The sequence below is a fragment of the Rhinolophus sinicus genome, linkage group LG02, assembly GCF_036562045.2.
Source record: "Rhinolophus sinicus isolate RSC01 linkage group LG02, ASM3656204v1, whole genome shotgun sequence".
Classification (NCBI taxonomy): Eukaryota; Metazoa; Chordata; class Mammalia; order Chiroptera; family Rhinolophidae; genus Rhinolophus; species Rhinolophus sinicus.
Genome location: NC_133752.1, coordinates 125,276,108 through 125,303,887, shown reverse-complemented (window position 1 = coordinate 125,303,887; position 27,780 = coordinate 125,276,108). Strand labels below are relative to the sequence as shown.

Sequence of the window (27,780 nt, the reverse complement as noted above, 5' to 3'; positions counted from 1 at the left end):
GTAGTTATATCCTGAACTACCAACTAGTTCACTTTTTATCCTAAATCGTTTTTCTCTCCAGATTTTTGCTTACGATAGGTTGTTTATTCATGAGTATGCTTCCACCTTCATCAAACTTGGTACATCACTTTCAGTCCCTTTATGTTCCCCTAGAAAAAGATCTAGTTGATTGATTTGACCTCTTTCACACCTATTTGGATAGATGTTTCATTCTGCACCATTTCATCAGCAGGATGAGCACACAGGGTTATGCCATTATTTTTGCTCTGCACGAAGTCATCTAGCGAAGGGCACAGTAGCTAAAATTCCAGCAGCCCCTCTTCCACTCACAGCAGTTGCCTTGGCTCATGACTGCGTCCACTCAAAGTAATGGGGGGGAGTCTTTTTCTAATTCGCACAAAGACACCATATCAGCTTGCAGCAGCAGCCCTGTCACCAATACCCTAAATCCCATAACATGAGAGAGGCAGAAGAGAGGACACATGTACCTGTGGGAAGACCACAGGCCCGTGGTCCTTTCCCCAGACAGGGATTGGGCAGGAACACATTAAAATGGGGCGTAGGGTTTGAGGCATTCTGAGTCTTAATGTATTTGGAAAAGAAGCTTTTTTATGTTATATGGGTTCTGTTATACTCGTATAACGACTACGTGATTTCTGTTTAATTTTTCATCATAGGATGATCTCCAAAGAACATTCAGCGTACTTCTTTGCCTTAGGGATTGGGAGGCTCTAAATGCAATCTATGCTTGATTTCAGCAGCTGTGCTTAGCTAGGATATTTTGGTATCGTGTCCTTCTCCCTTGAGTTGTATATCCTTGAGAATTTATCCTTTCTGTAATGGCCCTACTATTAATATATTTTTATGTTTCATATTATAAATCACCTCAAATTCTTCTTGAAAATATATGTATTATTAAAAGCAAAGTTTCCTTTAACTTATGGTTGTATAGATTTGGAGCAATTAAAGTTGGGGAAAAAAACAAGAATTAACAAACTTCTTTGAAACTGTAATCAAAAACACAATTGTTACATGCAAGGACCAAGCCTAATCATATTTTAATGCCAAATTCACAGAAGATAAAAGGATATTTCCATTAAGTAAAGAACATTCTTATGTAATATAAGTCTAATTTTATATAAGAATAGCCACATTGCCTATAAAAATTATATTTATTCTCCTAGCTAACCACAGGGAAGCATTAGGTATAGAAATGTCTCCCTGGCAACCATTAACTCTAGGGAGTGGTAGACAATGTAATCATTGAAAGAATAGGAAAACCCGTTACACCTTTTATTTATTTTTTATTTAAGGAAGAAAAATAAGAGCTGGTTAATTTTATTAATACTGTTAATATAGGAAATGACATTAACTCAAAGTCACATTGTTTTTTATTATTAGAATTATTGGTGTACAAAATCTGCAAATGACTTAATTCAAATGAGAAAATATGTAATAATTCTATAATGTATCACTAACCAATTTTAGAATGAATATGAGCTGAACTTTATATTTTATATGTAGATTATGTTATGCAGATAGTAGCAAATTCAAATTTTATTTCCATTAGCTAGTAATTGAACAGGTATACATTAGAAAACACGGGAAGAACTTTATGCATTACATTTTCCTTTCTTTCTAAGACAAACAAACAAGCAAAACTTCATAGTCACAACAGTTTAGTGGTTGCCAGTGGGTAAGGGGAGAGGGGTGGTAGATGAGGGTAAAAGGGGATCAAATAAATGGTGACAGTTTTGACTTCGGGTGGTGAACACACAATGTAATATACAGATGATGTACTATAGAACTGTACACTTGAAACCTATATCATTTTACTAACCAATGTTACTCCAATAAATTTAATAAAAAATAATAAAACTTTAAAAAAGAATACTTCTATCTTATTCCCCATAAATTCCAAACATAGGAAGATTAGTTATTTATACTGACTGCATCATTTCTAAAAGTACGAAACATACTGAGTCACCTTTGCATTGTGTGCTCCAGAAGATTCTCAGTGAGTAACAGAAGATTCTCTGTTCTTTGGAGTAATCACATGGATGACTTTCTCTGTCAACCTAAGACTATCAGGCCCACTTCAGCCTCATTGCCACTGGCCATGTCTTTCCTAGCTCCCTGGGCAGGATCAGCTAATGGACCTTATCTCCACATTCACCTACCTTAGTTCCTGAGCTTATCATGACCTAGCCAAGGGTGTATCAGCATTCTCAGTAGCCTCCATCTAATGGTGAGTACTAGGTCAATTGCTAACTCATCTTCTGATCACATACGATGTGGGAAGGATCTCTGAACAACTGTATCTGTCATCTATTTATCCAACCCATTCCCTATTAAGTTAAAATATGGTCCACCTTTGCTTATCTGGACCTCCTTATATAGATCTATAAAAACACAGTTTTAATTAAGACAGGGAGGAGAAGAGACAAATTTCCCATGGAAAAGAATTCCACGTAATTTATTTAGATACTTTACCTCTAGGAGATGGAACATAACTTCCCACCCCTTAGGTATAGGCTATGCGTAGTGACTTTCTTCCAAAGCGCACAGTAGGGAAAGGGTATAAAAGACGAACTTTACAGTGAAGGAACCTGACAAACATTATCTCAGCCAGGTAATCAAGGTCAATGGCAACAGTGATAGCTTATATTGATAGTATGTACCTTCGATAGGATGTGAGGAAAACATCTGACAAATGACAATGAAGGAACATTCTGCAAAATGCACTGTCAAGGCAAGTCTGAGGAACTGTCACAGCCACTAGGACTAAATGCAATGTGGTATCCTGGGTGGGATGCTGAACATTAGGTTAAAACCTAAGGAAATCTGAATAAAATATGGACTTTAGCTAATAATAATGCATCAATATTGGTTCATTTATTATAATAACCATATTGTAATGTGTTAATGATAGGGTAAAGTGCATATAGGTTATATGGAAACTTATCTGCAAAATTTCTGTAAATCTAAAACTTCGAAAATATTTATTTTCAACAAACAGTATGAGAAAAGCTAATGTTTATTGAACCTTTGCTTTGTGCCAGACAGTGTGCTAAGTATCTCACTGAATACTAAGGATGCCCTTATGAAAGGTGTACTGGTACCCTCATTTTACAGGTGAGAAAATTGAAACATAAGTTAAGTGGACTGCTTAAGGCCAAAATCTAGGAAACTGGGGAGGAAGGATTCCAATCCAGTCTGTCTGACTCCTGAACATGACTGCTCATTTGCTGTATCACCCCAGTTTCCCTTGAAGACTGGATATTGCCCTGAACCAAACCACAGCCCACTGAGCTAGAGCCCTATTACTGAGCTTAGGTCATTAATCCCTTTACCTGGAGTCGGGATGATGGGCAGCAGGGAGCAATGGATCACATGACCAGTACTCCCAGCTTCCATTTAATGTGCACTTCAACTTGTAAGTCTCCATGTATGTCTTTCCTAAGCATGACCTACACGGGGCAATCCCGCAGTTCTGATGCCTGCCTTTATCTCTAGGGTGTTGGCTCTCCCTCGGCTCTCACTAGCATTAACACTTAATAATATCATCTATAAAATGAGACCATAGATATGTATATATATGTTACAGACTAATAATAGGATTAAATGAGATGGTGTCTTTATTTTAAATTTTTCATATGATTTCTGTGATCTAATCTGATCAGACCGGTAGTTGAGCATTTGATTGAAAAAGCTGATTAAAACATGAAATCACACCTTAAACACTGAATTTTTTTTCTTAAAAACATATTAATGTACTTTTATTCACCAAATTTGGCATAAATTTGTTTTGCTTTTTTGGACACAGGTTTGCATATATTAGTTTCACCGTTTGAAGTTCCACCGTAACTTTTTTGCATCAAACATACCTATAATGCAGTCTACAACGTCGAACTTCATTTCATTTAAAGTGAAGGGCAACAGACTTCCATTTTTTTAAATAGAGTTAAGGTTATGTGTTCACCTTTTCAGAATCACACAAAAGCAACAAATAGAATGAAAAACAGAAACTCAAACTCCTTTGACAGAATCAGAAAGCATATGTATTGTAAAGTACAATGAAGATAAAGAGGGATGTAGAAAGATGCCAAGAGAACATGCCTAGGGTTACCGGTCACCCACAAAACCAACAGAATACAGTTCGCTGAAGTGGCATATCCTGAGCAGCAAAATCAACAATTCCTAGTTTAGGTGGTGCTGCTTCCAGTTTGGCATAAATGAGAAACAGAATATTGGAGAACCCACGGAATCACATTGAAAAACCATGTTTGTAGGAAGCAGTATGCTGGTGAGGTAGGATTGAAAAAGGATGGTGTGTTCTGAGTTGTCCCCTGACTGCTGATCTGAGATGGCAGGAGAGAAGTAAAGACTAAAGACTGTAATTTACACACACAAAATTTTGCGAGATGAGAATTTTTCTTGGCTTGAAGTACAGGCCTGGATCCAGTCCCATATGCTCCACTGCAGAAATTGGATCCAGGGTGTACTCATTTGATTCAAAGATGGGAAAAGTTTTAAAAAGGATTGGGGTGGGGTGTAATCTGTTTGGGTTCTGTACCAAGGGGGAGATCTTTTCTGGAAGGCTACACTAGAAATTGAATGAGACAAAGCCTTACTTTTCACTATTACCCTTTTGTACTTTTTAAATTCAAAAGAAATTTAGTACAAGAGGAAGACTAGGGACTTTGAAAAACATAATATATGTATTTAGACATTTGTGAAGAAATCTGAGTACAAACCCTTTCAGATTTTTAAATTTTTATCCAGTCTTTCTTTTATTTTGACCACATGTAATTTGACAGCGATTTCTTCAGGTGACTTTCCTTTATCAAACTTTTCACAAAGGCATTAAACTTTTAGAAACAACTTTTTGCATTCATATTTCATTGATTATGTACTTGTATCATTACAATAAGATAACTGGCATAACAAGTTTAGAAACATACAGTTGACTCAGTGAGCATAAACTCAACTGGTGGTAACACAGACAGACATATACGTGATACGGAACATAACCTGATATCCACAAAGGTTCATTGTACTATGGATATCCTATGTTTTAGAGAAAAAAACAGAAGAAATGCTTGTTAATGGATTTATTTAGTTGATGTTAGAGGAAATTACCCTAAATATGAATATATGCCTTTATTGTGTTCCTGTTGTCTTGGAATTACTCTCTATAATATATAGTTTTACATATATTCTTTTAAATCTTAATTTTATTTTAAAATGTTTATTGAGCTCCTACTATGTGCCCCTAACAGAGGAACAAATGAAAGTAAATATTTCATCATTACTCGTTAAAATTAAACTATATTAATAGGATTTTCTTGGTGGTTTTATTTGTGATATGCTGAATGACGTATATTGATGGAGAAGATTTAAGTAAAAAGAGTTATATTGACTGCAAGAATATCCTTACAGCTCTTCAAACCCCTAGTTCATTTAAAATTTTTGTTATGTTTATTTTACTTTAGGGTATGTTTGATAAGAAAAAAGTATTAACTATTGTTAAATTTATTGTTATTGTTGTTGTTTTATCTTGAAGCTGCCAGAAAAACTTATAATGGACTACTATGAGAAGTATAAGCCTAGAATGAATGAGCTGGAAGCTTTTAATATGGTAAATCTCTCAGAATTAAGCATATTAAATTGGGTATGTTGCTAGACTTGAATAGAATCCTATTAAATTTTATTATGGGGCCAATCAATCTATGTTGTTTCTCATACTGTAAAAAAACCATTTGGGATCATTTCCTATTTCAGAACTATATTAGGTGTCTGTAATGTAATAAAGAGAACACATGGTAGATTTCTCTAAAGTGTATTATAAATGCACAGAAAGAAATTTCAGAGTTCTTTGAACACATATTGGTCTCAATTCTGTTATTTCACAAGCATTCCTTTTAATGAATTTCATTCTTAGTTCCCCTTTAAAAGCTTTCTATCACATATGTATGATTGCTTTTGGATTCTACCTCAAAGTCACTTACAGGACATTCTTTTCCTATTATTATTAAAGAGAAACTTTTGATCTCTGCAGTATTCATTTTCTGAAGATATACAATGAGTATTGAAGACTTGGCCTTATACAAACTTCTGTAGATGCATTTTCTTAAACATAATTTTTAGCTAGTCTTTTTTTTATTTTCTTTTTTTATTTTAAGTACCACCATCCTATCTTATTCTTTATTTTAGTTGAAAGTTGTTCTGGCTCCTTGTATAGAGACATTGATTCTTCTGGATCGACTTTGCTACCTAAAAGAGCAGGTAAATTATGTTATTTTTAAATTCATAACAAATACCTTTATTAATTCCAGTAATATTGATCCATTTATATATCCAGAAGTTTCATTCACATAGAACTTAGGATTAATACATAAGATAATTTTTCGCATTGTATTTTCAAAGTTTAAATATTCACTCTATGTATATTAAAATATAAACATATGTATAACAGATGTCTGCAGCAACACTGCCATAATAAAGCTTACATTATTTTAATTGTATGGTAATTACTATACAGTAGTCAGTGAACACAAACTATCGTATATGATGTATTATGTAGCTAAATGGTCTGAAATTAATGAAGACCGTTATATATATATGTGTGTGTGTGTATATATATATATATATATATATATATGTATGTGTGTGTGTGTGTATATATATATATATATATATATACACACACACACATACATGTATATACACACACACTATATATATATTACATTTTGTAAAATTTGCCTTTTATTTCACTTTTAAATTTTTGGACACATGCACTCTGCAGTTAGAAACTTTTTTCTAAGCAATGAAGACTTTCTGATTTTGGGGGTTGTTTTTGTTTGTTTGTTTTTGCAGTCTTATTTATCTGTTAATTGACTAAATATACTGTCCTTTTGGTTATCTTTAGGGACAATGCTTTTTGCAGGTTTTACTCGGCTGTGATCAAAATAAAGTTTTTGAACTGTTTAAATTAAACCCATTTGTGGATTCAGGCTTATGTTTCCACTATAGAAACCCTTTATTAGCCTTCCTTTCTTCTTTTCAACAGGCTACTTGGAAAAAATGGATTTTAATAAATGTTTGCTTTTGTTCTAATTTATAATTTTATGGAGAAAGGCAATTTTTAAGTATTTAGAAAACTATGTGTTTTCCTAAGCTAATAACATAGTCAAAAAACACTGCAAAGCTTTGGTTCCAAACTTGGTAGGTGACAGTCAATTTTACTAAGTACTCATCATGTCTCTTTTCAAAACAATTTTCATTGACCTAAGTAATATAGGTGCATTTTCTATATTTTTCTATTTGTGCAGCAAATGGTGTGCACAAAGATTAATAGATTAGTAATGAAGTGATAGAAATCAGAGAAATATTTATGTATTCTTAATATTTACAAAACATTATAAAATTAATACATATTTTAAAATTTTTAAATGAAGAATAAAAAATGAAAATTAAAAGTAACAATAATTCCACCTTTCAGAACTATTAAATTTTTGGTATGTTTTCTAGAGCTTCTCTCATATCTATGTGTGTATACATATACATATATATTGCAAATATATGTATGTGCACATATTTAAAACTGGATTCAAATTATGAATTCAGTTTGCATCTAGTTTGTTTCATTTATTTAGAATTTTTTTCATTTCATTAAATCTACAGAGCTGAATAATATTTCATCATATAGTAATTTATTTAAGTAATACCCAATTTTTATTGGCAAATTCCAGTTTTTCACAATCACAGCAAAGAGTAACCTTGTAGTTCACTTTCTGAGTACATCTCTAATGATTTTCTCAGCATAAATTCCTGAAGGTGAAATTATAAATGTTAATTTTATTCAACAAAGAATAGTTTTATGTCGTTTTTTTTATGTAGTGTTCATATTACAATATGTAGTCTCACTTACCTCTCGTTTTTATCTTCAACAAATGGTTTTATTTCTAAATCACTTATCAATTTTCAGGAAGATATTGCATGGTCTGCACTTGTGAAGTTGTTTGATCCTGTGAAATCTCCCAGATGTTATGCTGTTATTGCTCTGAAGCAGCAGCAGTGATTTCAGTTGAAGCAAGGTATTAGATGTATCTGTGGAAACTTCTGCTAATTTTGCTTTTCAAAACATCTATGGGATGTTACATACATAAATATTTTTAAAACATTGCCTTATATTTTAAATAAACAATAAAATAATAGCTAACAACAGAATGCCATAATCCTTTTTTCTCCTTGTCGTAACATACATTAATAAAATAAGAACTCGTGAAAATATTATAAAAGGATTGACCTACATTCCCGATTTAGTATGTCAATAACCCGTTGTACTCTGAGCCTTATTTTCCTGTTTAATATTTAAGACCCTTGATATTTGCTACATAACACATTTTGCCTTTTAGTGTCTTTAAAACAGATGAAAGGTATAGGTATAAGTATAGTAAAAATTAGTAGGTACTGAAAATCATTTGCATTTTCCTCCACATTTTGGAAGGATTTTCCATGTCATCAGAAGGTTAGAATCCACACTTACAGGAAAGAAATACCCAGGAACCAGGCCAGATATAAAAAGTGCCTAATATAAAGCATATTTTACACTGCGTTTTAATCTAAGTTACACGAGGAAATACACTGTGTCCTTGAAAGAATATGCATCTTATAAGTGAGATATTCATTTTAAGGATTCTTGAAGTTGCTTATCTTAAAGTAAGGCATGGGTTGGCACTTGATGAGATTACTTTGTGCTTTTTTTTAAAAAGCCACTGAGTAAAGCCAGAGTAAATGAGAAAAGGGCAGTTATCCATCCCGTGTGGCACTGATTCCTTTAATTAGCAGATAACTGAAGGTTTCTAATACATTCAGAAGAGATGGACAGCTGGGAAAAGCTTCCTTAATGCCCAGCTAGAAACTATAAAATTCCTCTAAGCAGAAAAAGGAACTGCTTTCTTAAATTTTGGAGTCTATCCACAGATGAGAAGGATAGTTTTTTACTTTGGGTTGTGATATTAGTATTGAGATTGCAGCCAATGTGTGTGTGAATGATCAGGTACTTTGTATAACTAATACAATACTGGGGAAATGAGCTGGTTTTTAAACTTTTTATTCTGGAATTTTCAAACATACCTAGAAATGGAGAGTAGAGTACAATGAATCCCCATGTTCTCGTCACAAGCTTCAACAATTACCAACATCTTACCAATACTGTTTCATCTGTACACACGTGAGCATGCCCACAAACACACTCACCACCTCGCCCCCAGAGAATTTCAAAGCAGAGCTCAGGCAGTCTATTATTTTACATAAATATTTTAGTATATTTTTCTAAGTTGAGGTTTTTTTCCATAATAACGTATCTTCACTTGTCCTCATTCACGTTTCCATGATTGCTCAAAAGTGTTTTATATCAGCTTGTTCCACCAATTCAGAATCAAAACGGGGTCCACATATTTGCATTCGGTTATGTGTCTCTTTAGGTTGTTTATTTCTTTACTATATGAGTAGCTATATCAGAATGAACAGAAAACCTTTCCAGCCTACTTTCTTTGCATTGACAGACTTATTTTGTATGTAAAATTTTAAACTTTTCCATTATGCCCAAATATTTATATAACATTCAGTTCTCATAATAATAAAGTAGAACTCTATATGTGGAAAGCACTGTTTAGAATAGAGAAGTGAATTACACCTGTATTAAGGAAATTTCATAGGAATTCCCTGTTTTAAAGCATTGTCAGAAATTGCATTTTTCAATTAATGTATTCCATTTTTATTAATCAGAGACAAATATGTGATTTAAGCATTTAATCAATATGAGATATCCTGTATGATCACACTGAGATGATAATATTTCAGCAAAAAGCAAAGAAATATAGTATTTTGGTAGGTCTGCAGTTTTATACACGTGAACCCCCATTGTAGTGTTTGTAGTCTCTCATCTCAAACAGTCTGCTCTTGAGAATTCGTTTACAATTGAGCTGAAGATTGTGGTACATGGGCGGGAGTGTGGCCTCTAACATTTCCTTTCCAGGTGAGCTAAAGCAAGACTGTTAGTATCTCAGAACCTCATTTATAAAATGGAGTTACATTTAATATTTATTTTATTAACATTTATTGAATGCCTGCCGTGTATAAGAGATTATGCTGGGTAGGCACTGGCAGTATGGAAGTAAACAGAATATGTCCCTGCCCTCAAAGAGCTCCTAGTTCATCCAGGGAGGAAGACAGACAATGAAGGTAGTAATTACAGTCTTTAGGGGCTCAGGGCTGAGAGGGTCAGAGCACAGCATTCTTCAGGGATTCTTCAAATTGACTGACTTAGAAGGGAGAAAGACTCAGTAACATTAGTACCATAGTTTAGATTCATGTGAATTATGTTGTTTTGTAGCCTTGGGTAGGTCACTTTATTCAGTATGCTTCAGTGTTCTCATCTCTAAAACACATAAGAGTAGAACTTACTCATAGGGTTGTTACAAGGATTAAAGGAATAAATAATATGAACTCACATAAAATATCTTCAGACAACCTGTTAATAAAGCAAAACTAAGTTTATTAGAGCTCTGTAATAATAGAAGACTGTCTTAACCGTCTTGACAATCTCTGACGGGGCACAGTTTGTGAGTGGTTTAGGTGGAGAACACACTAGAATTTGGAAAAGTTCATGACAATAGCTTTATGCTTAGTATCTATAACAAGGCGAGAGTCTTGAAGCCACTTTTTTTTTTTTTAACTTATTTAAAAACTTATTTAAGTGTGTTTTTCCAGGACCCATCATCTCCAAGCCAAGTAGTTGTTTCAATCTAGTTGTGGAAGGTGCAGCTCACAGTGGCCCATGTGGGGATTGAACCAGTAACCTTGTTGTTAAGAGCAACGCGCTCTAACCAACTGAGCTAACCAGCGGCCCTTGAAGCCACTCTTGATGAGTAAACTGTTGCTTGATAAGTGAACTCTTTGCCAAGGTGAACAGATTGTTTGTCTGAGATAAAGGATTATATGGGAATTTCCTGAAACAAACAATGAAGTTATTTATTGGTTTACAGTCTTATCTTTCCCGAGCAAAGTTTCCCAGTAACAACAAATTAATCATGTTGACACACGTGGTCTCAGTTCTCAGACCCCATTGCTCTCTCACACTGATGCAGATGGTTGCAGTTTTCAGTGTAAAGGACATAATTCCAGGTACAGAATGCCTAATATAAAAGCAACAATTATGTTTGTTAAATGCCCTAGAAGCATAGAAAGGGGAACTTAACTATATGTATAACATTGATTTTGTAGGAAAAAAAAATGTGTTCTGAGTTCTAATCAAACAACTTACAAATGAATTTTAGGATCCTTATTCAAAATCTGCGGAATTTACCTCATTTAAAAGTGGATTTGATTATTGGATGAAAAATATTGCCAGATAGATAGATAGATAGATAGATAGATAGATAGATAGATAGACAGACATCAGTAATTTTGCTGAGATAATCTGAAGATTAATGTTTATTTCTAGGATTATTTCTGACAGTGATTATATCTGTAGGTATAAATGCAGAGACTTATACAAAAGGCCTTTTCATATTATATGTATCTAAAAATTGTTCTTTGATTTGTGGTGTTAGCCACTGTGTGTAACAATTATTATTTATTAGTTTTAGTTTGTATTATTATTACTACCCCCTTTTAACATGCATAGTTATTCCAGAGTCTTTTTCATGAGACATGAAGTTCCATCCTTTCTTAGATGGCTGTGAGCTAAATTGACTGTTTTTTGTTTTTCTTTTGTCTTGTTTTTCCCCATAGCTTTCTGCTGCTCTTCTGCATTCTTTAAAGTTTCTTTTTGGAATACACAGAAATATTTTGTTTAAATCTCCTCACCTTTAGTTCATTGTTCTAAAGCCATGTAAGAATACTCTTGCCATCAATTCTTTGTGAATATATATTAGAGACATGCTGTTAAAATTGATGCAAGTGGACAGGTTTCTAATATTAACTTCACTATTGGTGATTCTGACTTAGTAAGTAATATTAAGGAGACCTAAAATTGAGACGAATGGCCAAGAAACACACTGGAATTCATCTGTGTATGACTTCCACAGAGGAATTCTGTAACCATGGTGGATTACATCGCCCAACTATTATCTTGCATTTTTCTGTACTTGGTACCCAACACAATGCCTGCAACACAGAATGGTCTTTATGGGTATTTCTTAAGGAGATATATCAATTCTGCCTTAAAATCACTTAGCAAAATTTCTTATAGAAAATGGGCTCTGATAAGTTTCTGTCTTCATATACTATAAAACATTGATTTTTGTTTAGGCACTATCCTAAGCACTTGTATTAACTCATTTAATCTTTACAGCAACTCATGAAGTAGGTATACTGTTATCTCCATTTTATAGAGGAAACAGGCAGAAGCAAAAATTAATCTTCTCTGAACATTAACATCATTCTAGGCCTCACTTATTTCTACAAACAATTTTGCAAATACAGTGTCTGTCACGCTCGAAAAAAATGACCTGATAAATAATGAGGTTGAAAAACAAGAGAAACTACAGAATAGAAACAGACCCACAAGGCTTCCCTATATCTCAGTTATGAGAATCTTTAAAATAACTAAGTTGAAAAAGAAAAGAGGACAGATTTTTAGCAGAGAATTAGAAACTATAAAGAAATATAAAATGGAACTTCTAGAAGTGAAAAGAAATAATTAGCCAAAATTAATAACTCAGGATTGGTTTAATAGAATTAGACACAGCTGAAGTTTGAATTAGTGAACTATGATAAAATTCTGAAATAAATATCCAGAATGAAGCACGGAGGCAATGGAATAGAAAAAATACTTATCACAAGACAGGATAAGAGACAGAGAGAATACACTGAGAAAGTCTGACGTACATATAATTGGAGTTTCAGAAGACAAGGATAGAGAGAATGGGGAACTAATATTCAGAGAGAAAATGGAATAAAAATGTTCTTAAACTGAAAAGAAAAATCAAGCCACAGATCCAAGGAGCAAAATTTTAAAAAAGAAAAACATATTAAGGCATATGTTAACACTGTGGAAAACCAGAGACAACAAGAGAGTCTAAAAATGTCCAGAAACAAAAACCTCATTACCTATAAAGCCGTTACTATTGAAATGACAACAGACTTCTCAACAGAAACAATAGATCCTGGAAGATAATTCAACAATACCTCCAACGTGCTGAAAATAAGCAACTGCAAACATACAATTTTATGCCCGGTAAAAATATCCTTCAACAATTAAGGTGAAATAAAGACAGCTTCAGACAAATAAAAACAATTTTCAACAGCAGATTTTCACTCAAGGGAATACTAAAAGTGTTCTTCATGCAGGAAGGAAATGATCTCAGATGAAGGGCTGGAAATCAAAGAAGAAACAAAGGCCTACAAAAAGGTAATATAAGTAAATTCAGGTAAATATTGACTATATAAAACAATGATAATGTCTGATGAGAGGTAAAAGATATATACAGTTGAAATAAAACCAATAGCATACAGAAGAAAGTAGTAAATGAAGTTAAAATGTTCTAACAAGATTCTTTCATTGGCCAGGCAGAAAGTAATAGTAAAAATTATTGTCAGACTTTGATAGGTTAAGATTGAGTGTTGTAATATACAAAGGTAACCACTAGAAGAATTATAAAGAATATAACTTTCAAGAAAATAGAAGGAAAATAATGAAATAATATTCTAAATGAGGCCACCTGAGAAAGTGAGCAGAACTATGAGCAAATTTTTTTTTCAGGATGCCTATCCTTACATGAACAATGTGAGTCACTCGACATTAGCCTGTCGGTACCATTCTGGCAGCCCAATCTTGCAGGATCCCATGGGAGAAATACAGTGTCATCCAGCAGGAGCAATCTGCTTATCTGGCTGCCCTCCTGGAACTGTGGCCCACATTATAGGAACAAATCTCAGAATTCTGGGGGACATCAGATTGAGCGCACACATGGGTTAGAGGGTAGGAAGAGAGTGACCCAAAGGGGAGAAATGGGGACTAGGACTCAATTTCCACTTTTGACTTGGGCTGCCCTACTCAGATGGCACTGTCAGCCCAGCTGTTCCTGGGCACCAGAGAGGACTCCAAATTTGACACAGGGACCCATGAGTATGGGGTCCAGAACAGGACCTTGCTTGCCCGGGTCGAAGAGTGATACTAATTCTCAATCTCTTAAAAAAAAAAAAAAATTAAAAAAAAAAAAAAAAAAAAATATATATATATATATATATATATATATATATATATATGAAAAAGAAACATTGAGTAGGCAGGAGACATAGATAAGTAAATAATAGGATAGTAGATTTAAATCCAGATATATCAGTTATTCCGTTAAATGTAAATTAAATGCCTCAATTATAAAACAAGGATTGATTTATTGGAAAAATAAAGCCCAACAATATATGCTAGAAGACACACGTCTAAAACATAAGGGTACAGAAGTTCAAAATTAATCGCAAGGAAAAAGACATACATGCAAATACTCATCAGAAGAAAGCTTTATTAATATCAAAGTCAATTTTAATTAATGTCAGGCAAAAAGTATTCCTAAAGATAAAAACCCTTCATAAAGTTTCAATTTTCTAGGAAGTTACAATAAATCTATGTGTGTACTCAGTGAATAACAATCTCAAAATATATGAAGCAAAAACTAACACAACTACAAAGAAAAGTAGGTGAATCTACAGTCATACTTGGAGTATTTTCATTCTTCCATCTATCTGATGAAAAAAGGAAACAAAATTGTAAAGATAGAAGATTTAAACAATGAAATAAGTAAAATTGACTGTCCCCAGCCACTACAAAGGACATAGTTTTCTCAGGCACACATGGAACTTAAAAAATTGGTAATGTGCTTAGCTTTAAAGTAAATTTCAAAACATTGAAATTACAGTCTTTGCCAAAAGTACATTTAAACTAAAAAAAATTGTTTTTAATATAAGTAGAAAATTCTCATATCCTTTAAATTTAAGAATTATACCTCTAAACTTTTGAGTAGAAGAAATGGTGGAAATCAGAAAATTTTTGAATAGTAATGAAAATAATTGAATTATAATAAAAATTACACCTCAGATCTTGTGGGATGAGCTAAACCATAAGATACAGGAAAGCATTAGCCTTGAACACATATTTTAGAAAAGAAAAAGACTAAATATTAAAGATTAGTAGTTTGTGAAAGAAATGCACAGAGATGACTCACTTCCAAAAGTTGGTTCTTAATAAAATCGACACAACTCTGTCAAGACCAATCATTTTTTTAAAAAAATTTAAATAACCAATATTAAGAATGTAAAAAGGAAGATCACTGTAGATTCTACAGAAATCAGAAAGTTAATAAAAATAACTGAACAACTTTATGCCAATATACTTGAACATTTTTTTGAAATGTAAAAAATTTTCAAGTAAATACAATATACCAAAATTGTCTCGAGAAAAGTAAAACAAATACTCATATAACTATTAAATTGGGTCTGCTATTAATCCTTATTAATTCCCTACATCTCAGTAAAAGTGCTTTGTGTAGCATATAATTTCATCCACCACTATCTGTTAGCTCACAACTATGTGACTAAAACAATGCCAAACAGTAAAGTTGGGAGAAAGACTTAAAAGCTATGTTAGTTCCTAATCCCCAGGAGTTTATAATCTAGTTATTGAAACACATATAAGAGGCATATGGAAGAGTTAGTCAAGATTTAGATTAATGACATTAGGGAGGAGAAAAAGAAAGTCTACATAAACACATGATCCTTTACCATGAACTCGACTAAACTGCACACTTCTATCCCATTCTCCCCTTAATTATAGTTTCTCTGAGATTGTTTTTAAATATGGTGTGCAGAATGTCTTTTTTTCCTGGAGGAGAACTGTGTAAGAAATACTCTGCTGTGTGAAATATGTGCTCTATTTAACCTGTGACCAAAAGAACTGAAAGTCTCCAAACCTCCCCAGATGGTTTGTACTTGGCCAGTGATGCTACTGGCTGCATGTATTGGAATTTATAAGTCGATGTATTTATCTCAATGGATTGCCTCATTAAGTTTGCAGATGTTCTGTCAGTGGAAGATCTTTTGTTTTTTAAAATTACACTGCTTTTATTAGAATTTTCCAATACACAATCCAGAATAAGATAGTTAACACATTTTCAGCACAGAACAAAGTAGCATGTCTTCAAATCTCATGAGAGGAAAAGTCATTTAATGTGTACTCAGACGGTTATGATTGAACTTGTCAAATTTTAGAAAAATAGAGAAATTCCAACCTAAAATTCACCATGTTTCTCTCCATTTGGTCAACATGAGATTTGGTGTGTATCAGCTTATCATATTGAATGTTGAATGCAATGTATTCTGAGTTAGCTGCTCTCTCAGGAAAGAACCCAGTCTTCTAATACTGCTACATCTCTTTTAAGTAAAAGACGTGATGGTGGTTTTCCATCGAGCAAAGTATACTCAATTAGTGTGTTTCAAGGGAAAGAAAACAATTCCAGATACCATTTGATTTTAACAGCAGACACCTTTGGTGTTCTGGTGGCTTTAGAATATTTCTAACTTTAGTAGAGAATATATCTCCATGCAGGTAAACCTCTTTGAATAAAGGCATAAGGGACAGATTTAAATTAAAGAGAAAATAATAATAATTCTCTGTTTCCACTTTACATCAAAAGGACAAAACTGAAAATTGAAAGCAGAGGAGGGTTCACTTCTAATGTACACGAGATTGAACCTATGCACGCCAGCAGTGCCTTAACGGGTCCACATTTACATTTACGTTACAGTTTGTACTAAATTGAGGAAGTTAAGGAAGCCATCCCTTACCAGCAGGTTTTATTGTATTGAAGAATGACATTTAAAAGTTATGTGGGTCAACACTTAGAATGTCAGAACTGAAAGCATGTGTAAGTGATTTTCTTGGAAAACTTTCCCCTTATTAATAGCCAATACTATTGATTATCTTGAAAATAAACAGATTTAGAATTCTTTTAAAATATGCTTCATTGTGTAGATCTCTAACACAGTTTTAATATCCACTTTTGTTAATGAGATTATTGCTAATGTGTTGTTATTCTAATAAATGGGTTGCAGATGCTTAGAGAAAAAAGGATTTCATTAAAATTGCTGCAATTAATAGCATAGCTCTTACCTTTAAGATTAAGGAACAAGGGTAAATTCAATCAAAATCTCCTTACCTTTCTTTTATTATGAAAATTAAAAGTAAATCCCATGGACCTTTGTTTAGTTAAGTAATTAAAGCAATCTTACAGAGCTTCTGAAGGGCATAGTAGCCTAGCGGAGTTATATCATTTACGAGTATGTTCTAATTTCTAACCTCTCTACAAGATGTAAATGCAGAAGAAGGACAGGATAGCTGTTTGTTGGGGCCAAAACAGAAATGTTGTCTTAGAAAGACAGGAATCAGAAGTCCGAATCTCTGTAATTTGTTAAAGAATAGGCTATATGTGTTTCTGATCAAGTAAGGTATATAAAGTCCAACAAAACTTGATTAAACATTTATGAAATGGGTACTAGGCTGGGTGCTTTCACACTACTTCAATCCTCAGAACAACAAACTAATAACATGCATTAGGGATAGATTTCTAATATCGAGACAGTAGTATAAATCCAAGGAGCAAGCAGTAATATTTTAGTTCACGCATTCCCCATTCATTCTCAAAATTTAGCGGTTATCTTGAAAGCATAAAGATTTGAATACCCAATGTCTGCTTACAGACTTCCCTTTTGTTGTTTTCTTTTATCTAGCTCTGTGGTCTCCAAATTTTGGTAAGCCAAAGAATTCAGGTATAGTACTATATTCAAAAGAAAGCAAAAAAAAAAAAAAAAAAAAAGTAAATGTATTTTCCCCAGAAATGTGTTTTCATAGGAAACATGTAAGAGATCTTTCAGCTTGCTGTTCACAGGTTTTTTGAAAATGATTCAATGATAAGAATCCCATTCACATTCCAAATAATGTATTTCGTTTTTACTACTTGAGATAATATATTCTATACTTAGATTTTATTATCTCATAAGTATAGGATAAGTTATAATCAGAACTTTTCAATTAAAGTTAAAAGTTTCAGCCTGAGGCCACTTTTGAAAGAATTGAGCACTAGTGATAGTGGTTAGTTGTAACTTAGGAAGATCCATAAAAATCAAGAATCTTCTCGCACAAGATAACTTTAATTTTAAAAGAAATTTTAAGATAATCATTAAAAATAAACCTCAGGACAGTTGCTAATTATTAAATACCAAATATTTTGGCATTTTACATATACATTCAAGGACCACCCCAGGGATCAGAGAGGGATTTTATAAAGAGATTTATTTATAAATTAAATTTGAATTTCAAAGCAAAATTTCAAAAACAGCCAGTCAAACAGATATCCACACATCATAATGTTAAGCCAATAACATTCAAAAAAAAACTGGTGGGAATACAGCAGTGTGTAAGTTACTAATATTGATCTTTCTGAACACAAGAGTGGTAAAAATTATAAGAAATGATTTCAATATTCAATAACATCTTTTTGAATTAGAGTCCACTCCAATAGCATACTTCCTCGTTCAAAGATTAGTTTCCAGTCATAGAAATAATATGGGAAGCAACGATTAATCAGGAAACTCTTGTATCACTTTTTTCCCTCTAGTAAGGTGAGCTTAGACTCTTACTCAAAAATGCAGTCCTCAGTCCAACAGCATAAGCATCACTTGGGAGTTTGTAAAATTCGGAATCTCAGTCCCTACCCCAAACCTACTCGATCAGAATAGGAATTTTAAGGAGATTTCCAAGTGCTTAACATTTGAAAACACAGGCTTAAAGTGTCTCCTTTGAGATAGTTTTATGTTGAAGAACACAGAAGACCCTGCCATGCTCCGTAATGTCTGCTGCATTCCAAGGTTGGGGAGCACGCAAATCCCAAAGGCACTCGCAGCCTTGCCCTAAATGCCCACATCTTGGCTCATGCTCTAGAGGCCTGTATCTAAGAAGAGTGGATCCCTCTCTCTTCAGTCACTGCCACAGGAATTCAATAGAAACCAGAATTTCACAAATCCCCTCTTCCTCCTTTAGTTGACATTCTTTATCAGACGTAACTCCAAGAGGAAGTGTTAATAAATTTTGGGTTTGAATTATGGCTTTTATTTTTTCAACCATTTCTCACGACTCACTGTGCTATGTCTTACAATGTAAAATATTTCATTTGAAAGGAAAATTTAAAAATGTGACAATGTTCTGTATTATCTATACATCTCACTTTTAAAATTCTATATTTCTTAAAAACAAAACAAAACAAAAAACTATATAGCATTCACGATCAACTCTTCAAACGGCCTGAATAGCTGTTAGTGGATTCTCCACAACATATGCTGTGCTTTTCCTGTTTATCTCTGATTATGGTATCTTTCTTTTCACCCATGAGATCTTTTCATGTTAATAAAGATAGCAAACCATTTGGCATTGGGATTTGCACAGAATTTATTAAGGAAATCAAGATACAATGAATCTATTGAGGCAAACAAATCAGGTTCCTGGGCTAAAGCTCAAATTGTCTTAACATACAGACTGTCATTTTTATAAAACCATGGAAAATGAAAGAGGAGTTTGGCTTTTGAATAAAACAACCATGCCATTTAAAACTCTTTACTTTTTCTTGCTCACATTCCCACCACCAAATAGTTATTTTCAGTTGGTCCAAATGCATGCATTGTTTATATTTGCCTTAACAGTCAACATACCGTTGTATAGTCTGCCTCTTTTACTTAACATTTTATGAGAAACATTTTCCATGATTCATCATGATTAATGATGATCATTTTTAATGACTTCGTAAGAGTCCATTTTAATGAGATACAGTCTTACCCATTATTTTATTGTTTGACCTTTAGGTTATTTCTAACCTCTTGCTGTTGTACCTAAGACTGCCTTTGAGCACATGGCATTATTCTTTTCTGTAATTATTTACTCTCTAAGGATGTAGTCCCAGAAGTAGGATTGCGAAAGACTGATAATATTATTAAACACATTGTATACATTTCTGTTTATAAACTCCACTTTTTCTTTTTGTCCCTTTGAAACTGCTAGGGCCAAATTTCTCATTTTTAAACAAATATATGGAAACTTGAATTTAGTTCGGCTCACAAAAGCTTCCAGCTTGGGAAATCATTGGTGATTAAACACAGGACCCAAAGACAGCTTCATGACAAGGAATTGCAAACCTTGAATAGTCGCTTGCCTACATATTTGTACATAAAACACAAAGAAACACAGGAAAGCAGTCTAATAATGACAGAAATCTAATAACTGAAATGTACATAAACATGCCAATAAAATTAATTCAAATATACCCTCCAAAAGTAAACAAATGACCAGTCCCCAAATATAAGAATATACAGAGCTTTTCTGTGTCCCATATGTTGCAAATTGGTTATTCTGCCCCAAAGAAACCACCTCCAATCTAGTAAATGCTAAAAGCATATAGTTTAACTGAAATTATGAACAGACACAGAAGACCAATTTAAACATGTCATAATCAGAAACATTTTTACCCCACTTACATGTATTAGTTGTCAAAATGGCCAGCTTGACAGGAAGAGAAGAATGGGGTCATTTCAATTACAAATTTCATGGAATTCCCCCAGAAGTTCCTCTTATATTCACTCCAAAGGTGTTGCATAAGCCCCTTCCTGGCAAGCAGGATACATCATCAATTTCTTTGACAGTTTTGAAAGTCTATTCAAATTGCTCTTCCACCATTCTCGTCTCCATGAAAGATTCCAATATTTTAACATAATTCCAGGTTCACTATTTTCAAGTGTGCTGGCATCTGAGAAGCTCTCTCAGAAGGGTTCTTCTTGAATGGCCAGATCTGTTTTAAACATTTTGGAGATAACTTCAACTTTATATTTCTCTTATAGACATACATACCATTCATATGTAGGTCCTTGGCAACTATTCAATTTTTTTATTAGTTTCAGGTGTGTAAAACAACATAACGATTAGACATTTATACACCTCACAAAGTGATAATCCCAACAAGTCTACTGCCCCTCTGACATCGTATATAGCTCTTACAATACCACTGACTATAATCCCTATGCTGTACTTTACATCCCATGACTATATATTTTTAATTATTGTTGACATTCAATATTATTTTATATGAGTTCAGGTGTACAGCACAGTTGTTAGGCATTTATATAATTTATGAAGTATCCCTGATAAGTCTACTACCCATCTGACACCATACATAGTTTTTACAACATTATTGACTGTATTCCCCATACTGGCAACATTTGACATCCATCCCCATGACTATTTTGTGACTACCAATTTGTACTTCCTAATTCCTTCACTTTTCTCACCCATCCCCCCAAACCCTTCCCATCTAGCAACCATCAGTTTGTTCTCTGTACCTACTAGTCTAGTTTGTTTGTTTTATTCTGTGCTTTAGATTCCACATATAAGAGAGATCATATGGTATTTGTCTTTCTCAGTGTGATTTATTTAGGATAACATCCTCTAGGTCCATCCATGTTGTTGCAAATGGTAAGATTTCTTTCTTTATGGCTGCGTAATACTCCATTGTATAAATGTACCACCGTTTCTTAATCCAGTCATCTACCGATGGGCATTTCGGTTGTTTCCTTGTCTTGGCTATTGTGAATAGTGCTGCAGTAAATGGGTGCATATTTGTTTTTTTGAATTATGTTTAGGATTTCTTTGGATAAATACCCAGGAGTAGAATCTGGGTCATAAGGTAGTTGCATTTTTATTGTTTTGAGGAACCTCCATACTGTTTTGCACAGTGGCTGCACCAATCTGCAATCCTACCAACAGTGCCTGAGGGTTCCCTTTTCTCCACATCCTCACCAACACTTGTTGTTTGTTGATTTATTGATGATAGCCGTTCTGACAGGAGTGTAGCGGTATCTCATTGTGGCTTTTATTTGCATTTCTCTAATGATTGATGACATTGAGTATTTTTTCATGTTTATTAGCCATCTGTATGTCCTCTTTGGAGAAATGTATATTCAGGTCCTCTGCACGTTTTTAAATTGGATTGTTTGGGTTTTTTCAGTGTTGAGTTGTATGGGTTTTTCATAAATTTTGGATGTTAACCCCTTATCAGATGTATCATTGGTAAATGTCTTTTTGTTTTGTTGATGGTTTCCTTTGCTGTGAAAAAACTTTTTAGTTTGATGTAGTCCTGTTTCTTTATTATTCTTTTTCCCTTGCCTGACGAGATATATCAGTACAAATATTACTAAGGGTAATGTCTGAGAATTTACTTCCTATATTTTCTTACAGGAGTTTTATGGTTCTTGGTCTAACATTTAAGTCCTTAATCCATTTTGAGTTTATTGTATATGGGATAAGAAGGTGGTCTGGTTTCATTTTTTTCATGTGTGTGTCCAGCTTTCCGAGTATGAATAGACTGTCTTTACCCCATAGTACATTCTTGCTTCCTTTGTCATAGATGAAATGAACATATAGGCATGGATTTATTTCTGAGCTGTCTGTTCTGTTCCATTGATCTGAGTGTCTGTTTTTTATGCCAATACCATGCTGTTTTGATTACTATGACATTGTAATATAATTTGATATCAGGTAGCGTGATTCTTCCAGTTTTGTTCTTTCTCAGGATTGCGGTAGCTATTCAGGGTCATTTATAGTTCCATATCAATTTTAGGGTTATATGTTCTAGTTCTGTGAAAAAATTCCATTCATGTTTTGATAGGGATTGCGTGGCATCTATACATTGCTTTGGATAATATGGACATTTTAATTATATTAATTCTTCCTATCTATGAGTGTGGTATATGTTTCCATTTATTTGTATTTTCTTTAATTTCTCTCTTCAATGTCTTATTTTCTGAGTGCAGGTCTTTCAACTTCCTTACTTAAATTCATTCCTAAGTATTTTATTTTTTTTAATGCACTTGTAAATGGGATTATTTTCTTAATTTCTCTTACTGATATATATTACTATTATTGGTGTATAAAAATGCAACCAATTTCTGAATATTAATTATGTATCCTGCCACTTTACTAAATTCATTTAGCAATTCTAATACTTTTTTGGTGGAATCTATGGGGATATATATATATATGGTATCATGTCACCCGCAAATAATGACAGTTTTACTTCTTCCTTTTCATCCTCTTGAATTTTTTGGAATACTTTGAGAAGAATAGGTGTTAATTCTTTTTTGAATATTTGGTAAAATTCACCTGTGAAGCCATCTGGTCCAGGACTTTTGTTTGTTGGGATTCAATTTCATTATTTGTAATTGGTCTGTTCAGATTTTCTGTTTCTTCTTGATTCAGCCTTGGAAGATTATATGCTTCTAGGAATTTATCCATTTCTTCCACATTGTCTAATTTGTTGGCATGCAGTTTGAATATTTTCTTAAAATATTTTCTTTCTGTGGGTTCTGTTGTCAATTCTCCTCTTTCTTTTCTCATTTTATTTATTTGTGTCCTCTCACTATTTTTCTTGATGAGTTTGGTTAAAGATTTTTCAATTTTGTTTATCTTTTCAAAAAACCAGCTCTTGGTTTCATTGATCTTTTGCATTGTTTTTAGCCTCTATTTCATTTATTTCTGCTCTGATCTTTATTAGTTCCTTCCTTTTACTCACTTTGGGCTTTGTTTGCTGTTCTTTTTCCAGATCCGTTAAGTGTAAAGTCAGACTGTTTATTAGAGATTTTTCCTGTTTCTTTAGGTAGGCCTGAATTGCTATGAATTTCCCCCATAGGACTGCTTTCACTGTGTCCCATAGATTTTGAGCCACTGTGTTTTCATTTTTATTTGTCTCAAGGTATATTTTGATTTCTTCCTTGATCTCATTGTTGACCCATTCATTTTTAGGTAGCATGTTATTTACCCTCCATTGATGTGTTTTTCAGTTTTGTTTTTTTCTTGTAATTGATTTCTGGTCAGACCTTTGTGGTCTGAGAAGACACTTGATATGATTTCAATCTTCTTAAATTTATTGAGACTTGTTTTGTGGCCTGATGTGATCTATCTTGAAAAATGTTCCACGTGCACTTGAAAAGAAAGTATTATCTGCTACTTTGGGGTGAAATGCTCTAAAAATATCACTTAACTCCAAATGGTCTAGTGTGTCATTTAAGGCCGCTGTTTCCATGTTGATTTTCTGTCTGGAATATCTGTCCATTGGTGTTCATGGGGTGTTAAAGTCCCCTACTATGATTGTGTTACTATTGATCTCTGTCATTATGTCGGTCATTTTTTTTTTCTATATTTAGGTGCTTCTGTGTTGAGTGCATAAATGTTTATGTCCTCTTGTTGGATTGATCCCTTTATTATTATGTAATGTTCTTCTTTGTCTCTTATTATAGTCATGATTTGAAATACTACTTTTTCTGATATAAGTATTGCCACCCCAGTTTTTTCTCATTTCCATTTATGTGAAATATCTTTTTCCATCCCTTTTACTTTCAGTCTTTGTGTGTCTCTCAACCTGAGGTGGGTCTCTCGTAGACAGCACATGCATGCTTCTTGTTCTCTTATCCATTCAGCTACCCTGTCTCTTTTGATTGGAGCATTTAATCCATTTACATTTAAAGTGATTATTGATAGATACATAGTTACTGCCATTTTATTATTTATATTTTTTATCTTTGTTTGTTTTCTCCTTTCTTCTGCTTAAGAGTCCTTTTAATATTTCTTGTAATAACTGGTTTGATGGTAATGAATTCCTTTGGCTTTTTTTTTTTTTTTTTTTTTTTTTTTTTTTTTTTTTTTTTTGGTCTGGGAAGCTCTTTATCTCTCCTTCAATTTTAAATGGTAGCCTTGCTGGGTAATATAGTCTTGGTTGTAGGCCCTCATTTTTCATCACTTTGAATATTTTCTGCCATTCCTTCTGGCCTGCAAAATTTATGTTGAAAAATCAGCTGATAGTCTTGTGGGAGATCCCCTGTAAGTAACTAATTGTCTTTCTCTTACAGTTTTTAGGATTCTCTCTTTGTCTTTAACCTCTGCCATTTTAATTGTGATGTGTCTTAGTGTGGGCTTGTTTGGGTTCATCTTGTTTGGAACTCTTTGTGCTTCCTTGGCTTGTATGTCTGTTTCCTTCACCAGGTTAAGTAAGTTTTCAGTCATTATTTCTAAAAATAGGTACCTTCTCAATTCCTTGCTGCCTCTTTTCTCTTTCTGGTACTCCTATGATGCTAATATTGTTATGCTTAATGTTATCCCAAATGTCCCTTAAACTATCTCAGTTTTTTATAATTCTTTTTTCTTTTTGCTGTTCTGTTTTGCTTTTTTCTTTTTGCTTTTGCTGTTTCTTTTGCTGTTCTGGTGTTTTCTGCTACTTTGTCTTCTAAATCACTGATTCGAGCCTCTGCTTCATCTAATCTTCTGTTGATTCCTTCTAGTGTATTCTTCATTTACATATTGTATTCTTTGTTTCTGACTGGTTCTTTTTTATGGTTTCTGTGTTCTTTATGCTTACTATCTCTTTGTTGAAATTCTCACTGAGTTCCTTAAGCATTCTTATAACCAGTGTTTTGAACTCTGTCTCTGGTAAGTTTGTCACCTCCATTTCATTTAGTTCTATTTCTGGAGGTTTCTCCTGTTCTTTTATTTGGGACATGTTTCTTTGTTTCTTTATTCTGGCTGACTCTCTGTGTTTGCTTCTGTGTATTAGGTTGATCTCTTATGTTTCTCAGTCTTGGCTGAGTGGTCTTATATAGTATGTGTCCTGTGTGATCCAATAGCACAATCTCCTTGATCTCCTATGTGTGTGTTTCAGGAGTTTCCCTTGTGTGCGTTAAGTGTATTCTCCTGTTATAGTTGAGCCTAGATTTCTTTTTGCATCAGTAGGTGGGATTAACTCCCAGGCTGACTATGAGGGTTGGCTTTGCCCACAGTGTATGAGCTACTGTGGGGAGGCTGACCCCTTTCAGTGGGGTTTACCCCCACAGGCTCTTGTACCTTTTAAGTCCACCCTTTGGGTGTGGCACTTATGGGCCAACCAGGTAGTGCTCTGGTGTGGTCTGAAGCTGACCTCTGGGTGTGTTGTCTCTGGTCCTTCTTGGGAGGGGCTTCCAGGCAGGCCAATTTCAGCCTTGCTTGTGATGGGTCTGGAGCTACCTGGTAGGAGCTACACAGCTATATGTGGTTGTTTGCTGCCTGTGCTGGACCTGGAGGCATATAGGGGTGGCCTGGCTGCGAACCGAGGATGGCTGCCAACCAGTATTGGGCCTGGGGCAGCTTAGCAAAAGGCCCAGGGGCCCCTGTGCCTATTGTCAACTGTTGGCTTCCTGTAAGGCTCAGCCATTGAAAGCGTCTCCTTAGGTGCACGTGCCAGGCTGGTTGATCTGGTGTAGAGAGTGTCCCAGCAATGCAGCCGTAGAGAGGTAGGGCTGGACTCCAGGGAGTTACAGGGTGTGGGCATGATTTTCACAAAGTTAATGCAGGTTTGGTTCTTGCCCTGGTACCGGGCCTACAACCACTTCACAAGAATGCCCAAAAAAACACTGCAACAAGCAGTCACTTTCCCAGGGCTTATAAATTCCTGACAACTGCCCAAGAGTGGCTGCGGCACAGGTTTTGGGTCACTGCCTATCATCAAACGTTTCCCAGGCCACAGCGAGCCTTGTGCTGCTGTAAAAGGCTTCTGTAGTTTGGGTGGGGTGGGGCTGGCTGCTCAATAGCCAAGAGAGACCTGGCAATGCAGTACTAGCTGTGAGGGGCAGGGACCCAGAGCATCATCAAGGTGGTGTGCGGGCACGGACCTCACCAGACCACTGTGGTCTCAGATTTGGCCCTTTGGGGTGGAGAGGGGGTTCAACATAAAAAAGATGGAGCCCTCCTGTAGTCTACAGGCAAGGCAGGCTTCACAGAGGGACAATGGTTGTTCTCTCCAGCCCTTGTCCGAAGCCACTCAACTCCATCTTTCCCTGTATGTCTCTGGATCCTCTAGAGTTGCCGCCCCTCCACTGGAGACCAGGTGAGTATTTGCAATCGAGTGAGTCTGTGCATGGGCCCATTAAGAGGGCGTCTGGGTTTCTAGTCACCTTCCATCTCACTGGGACAGACAGAGTCCTCGCTGATTTTCATTGCCAGATGTTGTGGGAACTCCTCTTCCCAGCACAGGACCCCTGGGATGGGGAACAGGTGTGGGGCTGGGTCCCCTGGGGGTCCTCTGCCACCATGGTGTCCTCCCGATGTTTAACCACTATATGTAGGTTTGGGGTCAGCCTGTTTTGCATCTCTGCCCCTCCTACTAGTCTCAGTGTGGCCTCTTCTTTAGATCCTTAGTTATAGGGGTTCTGTTCAGCTAGACTTCAGATGATTCTTGAGGTGCTATAATTTATTTGTGTTTTTGGTGTGATCTTGGGATGCAGTAAGCGTAGTGTTTACATAATCCACCATGTTGGATCCTTCTCTCACAACTAGTCAATTTTTAAAAGGTGCTTTAAACTACAAATAACATGATGGATTATAATAATAATGCCAACTAAATATCCATTGAATGCCTATGCTGTGTTATGTCCATTTCTGAGAACTTTATTAACTTATTTAATCCTCACAACAATCCTAAGAGACAGAGACTGTATTATTTCTGCTGCTTTACTGAAGGGGAAATTAAGATACAGAGAGGTCAAGCAACTAAGGCAAAGAGATACAAAATGGTAAAGTCAAGATTCAAATCCAGGCATTCTGGCTTGAGTGTCTAATCACTTAACCAGTACAGATACCATCTTACCTCTTGA

The 27,780-nt window shown here is 34.6% G+C and overlaps 1 protein-coding gene across 11 annotated transcripts in view; it reads left to right on the top strand.

The window, feature by feature from the left end:
- Positions 1–27,780, top strand: part of METTL25 (methyltransferase like 25) — a 156,716-nt gene that overhangs the window by 85,418 nt on the left and 43,518 nt on the right. For 3 of the 11 annotated variants that reach the window (XM_074325343.1, XM_074325342.1, XM_074325341.1), the window contains exons 10-12: positions 5,567–5,641; positions 6,217–6,288; positions 7,994–8,102. The exons of 1 other annotated variant lie outside the window; for it this stretch is intronic. In XM_074325343.1, the coding sequence (XP_074181444.1) occupies positions 5,567–5,641; positions 6,217–6,288; positions 7,994–8,086 (240 nt within the window). In that variant the 3' untranslated portion in view covers positions 8,087–8,102. 7 more of the 11 variants (XM_019754137.2, XM_074325347.1, XM_019754138.2 and 4 more) reach the window with 5 other exon arrangements.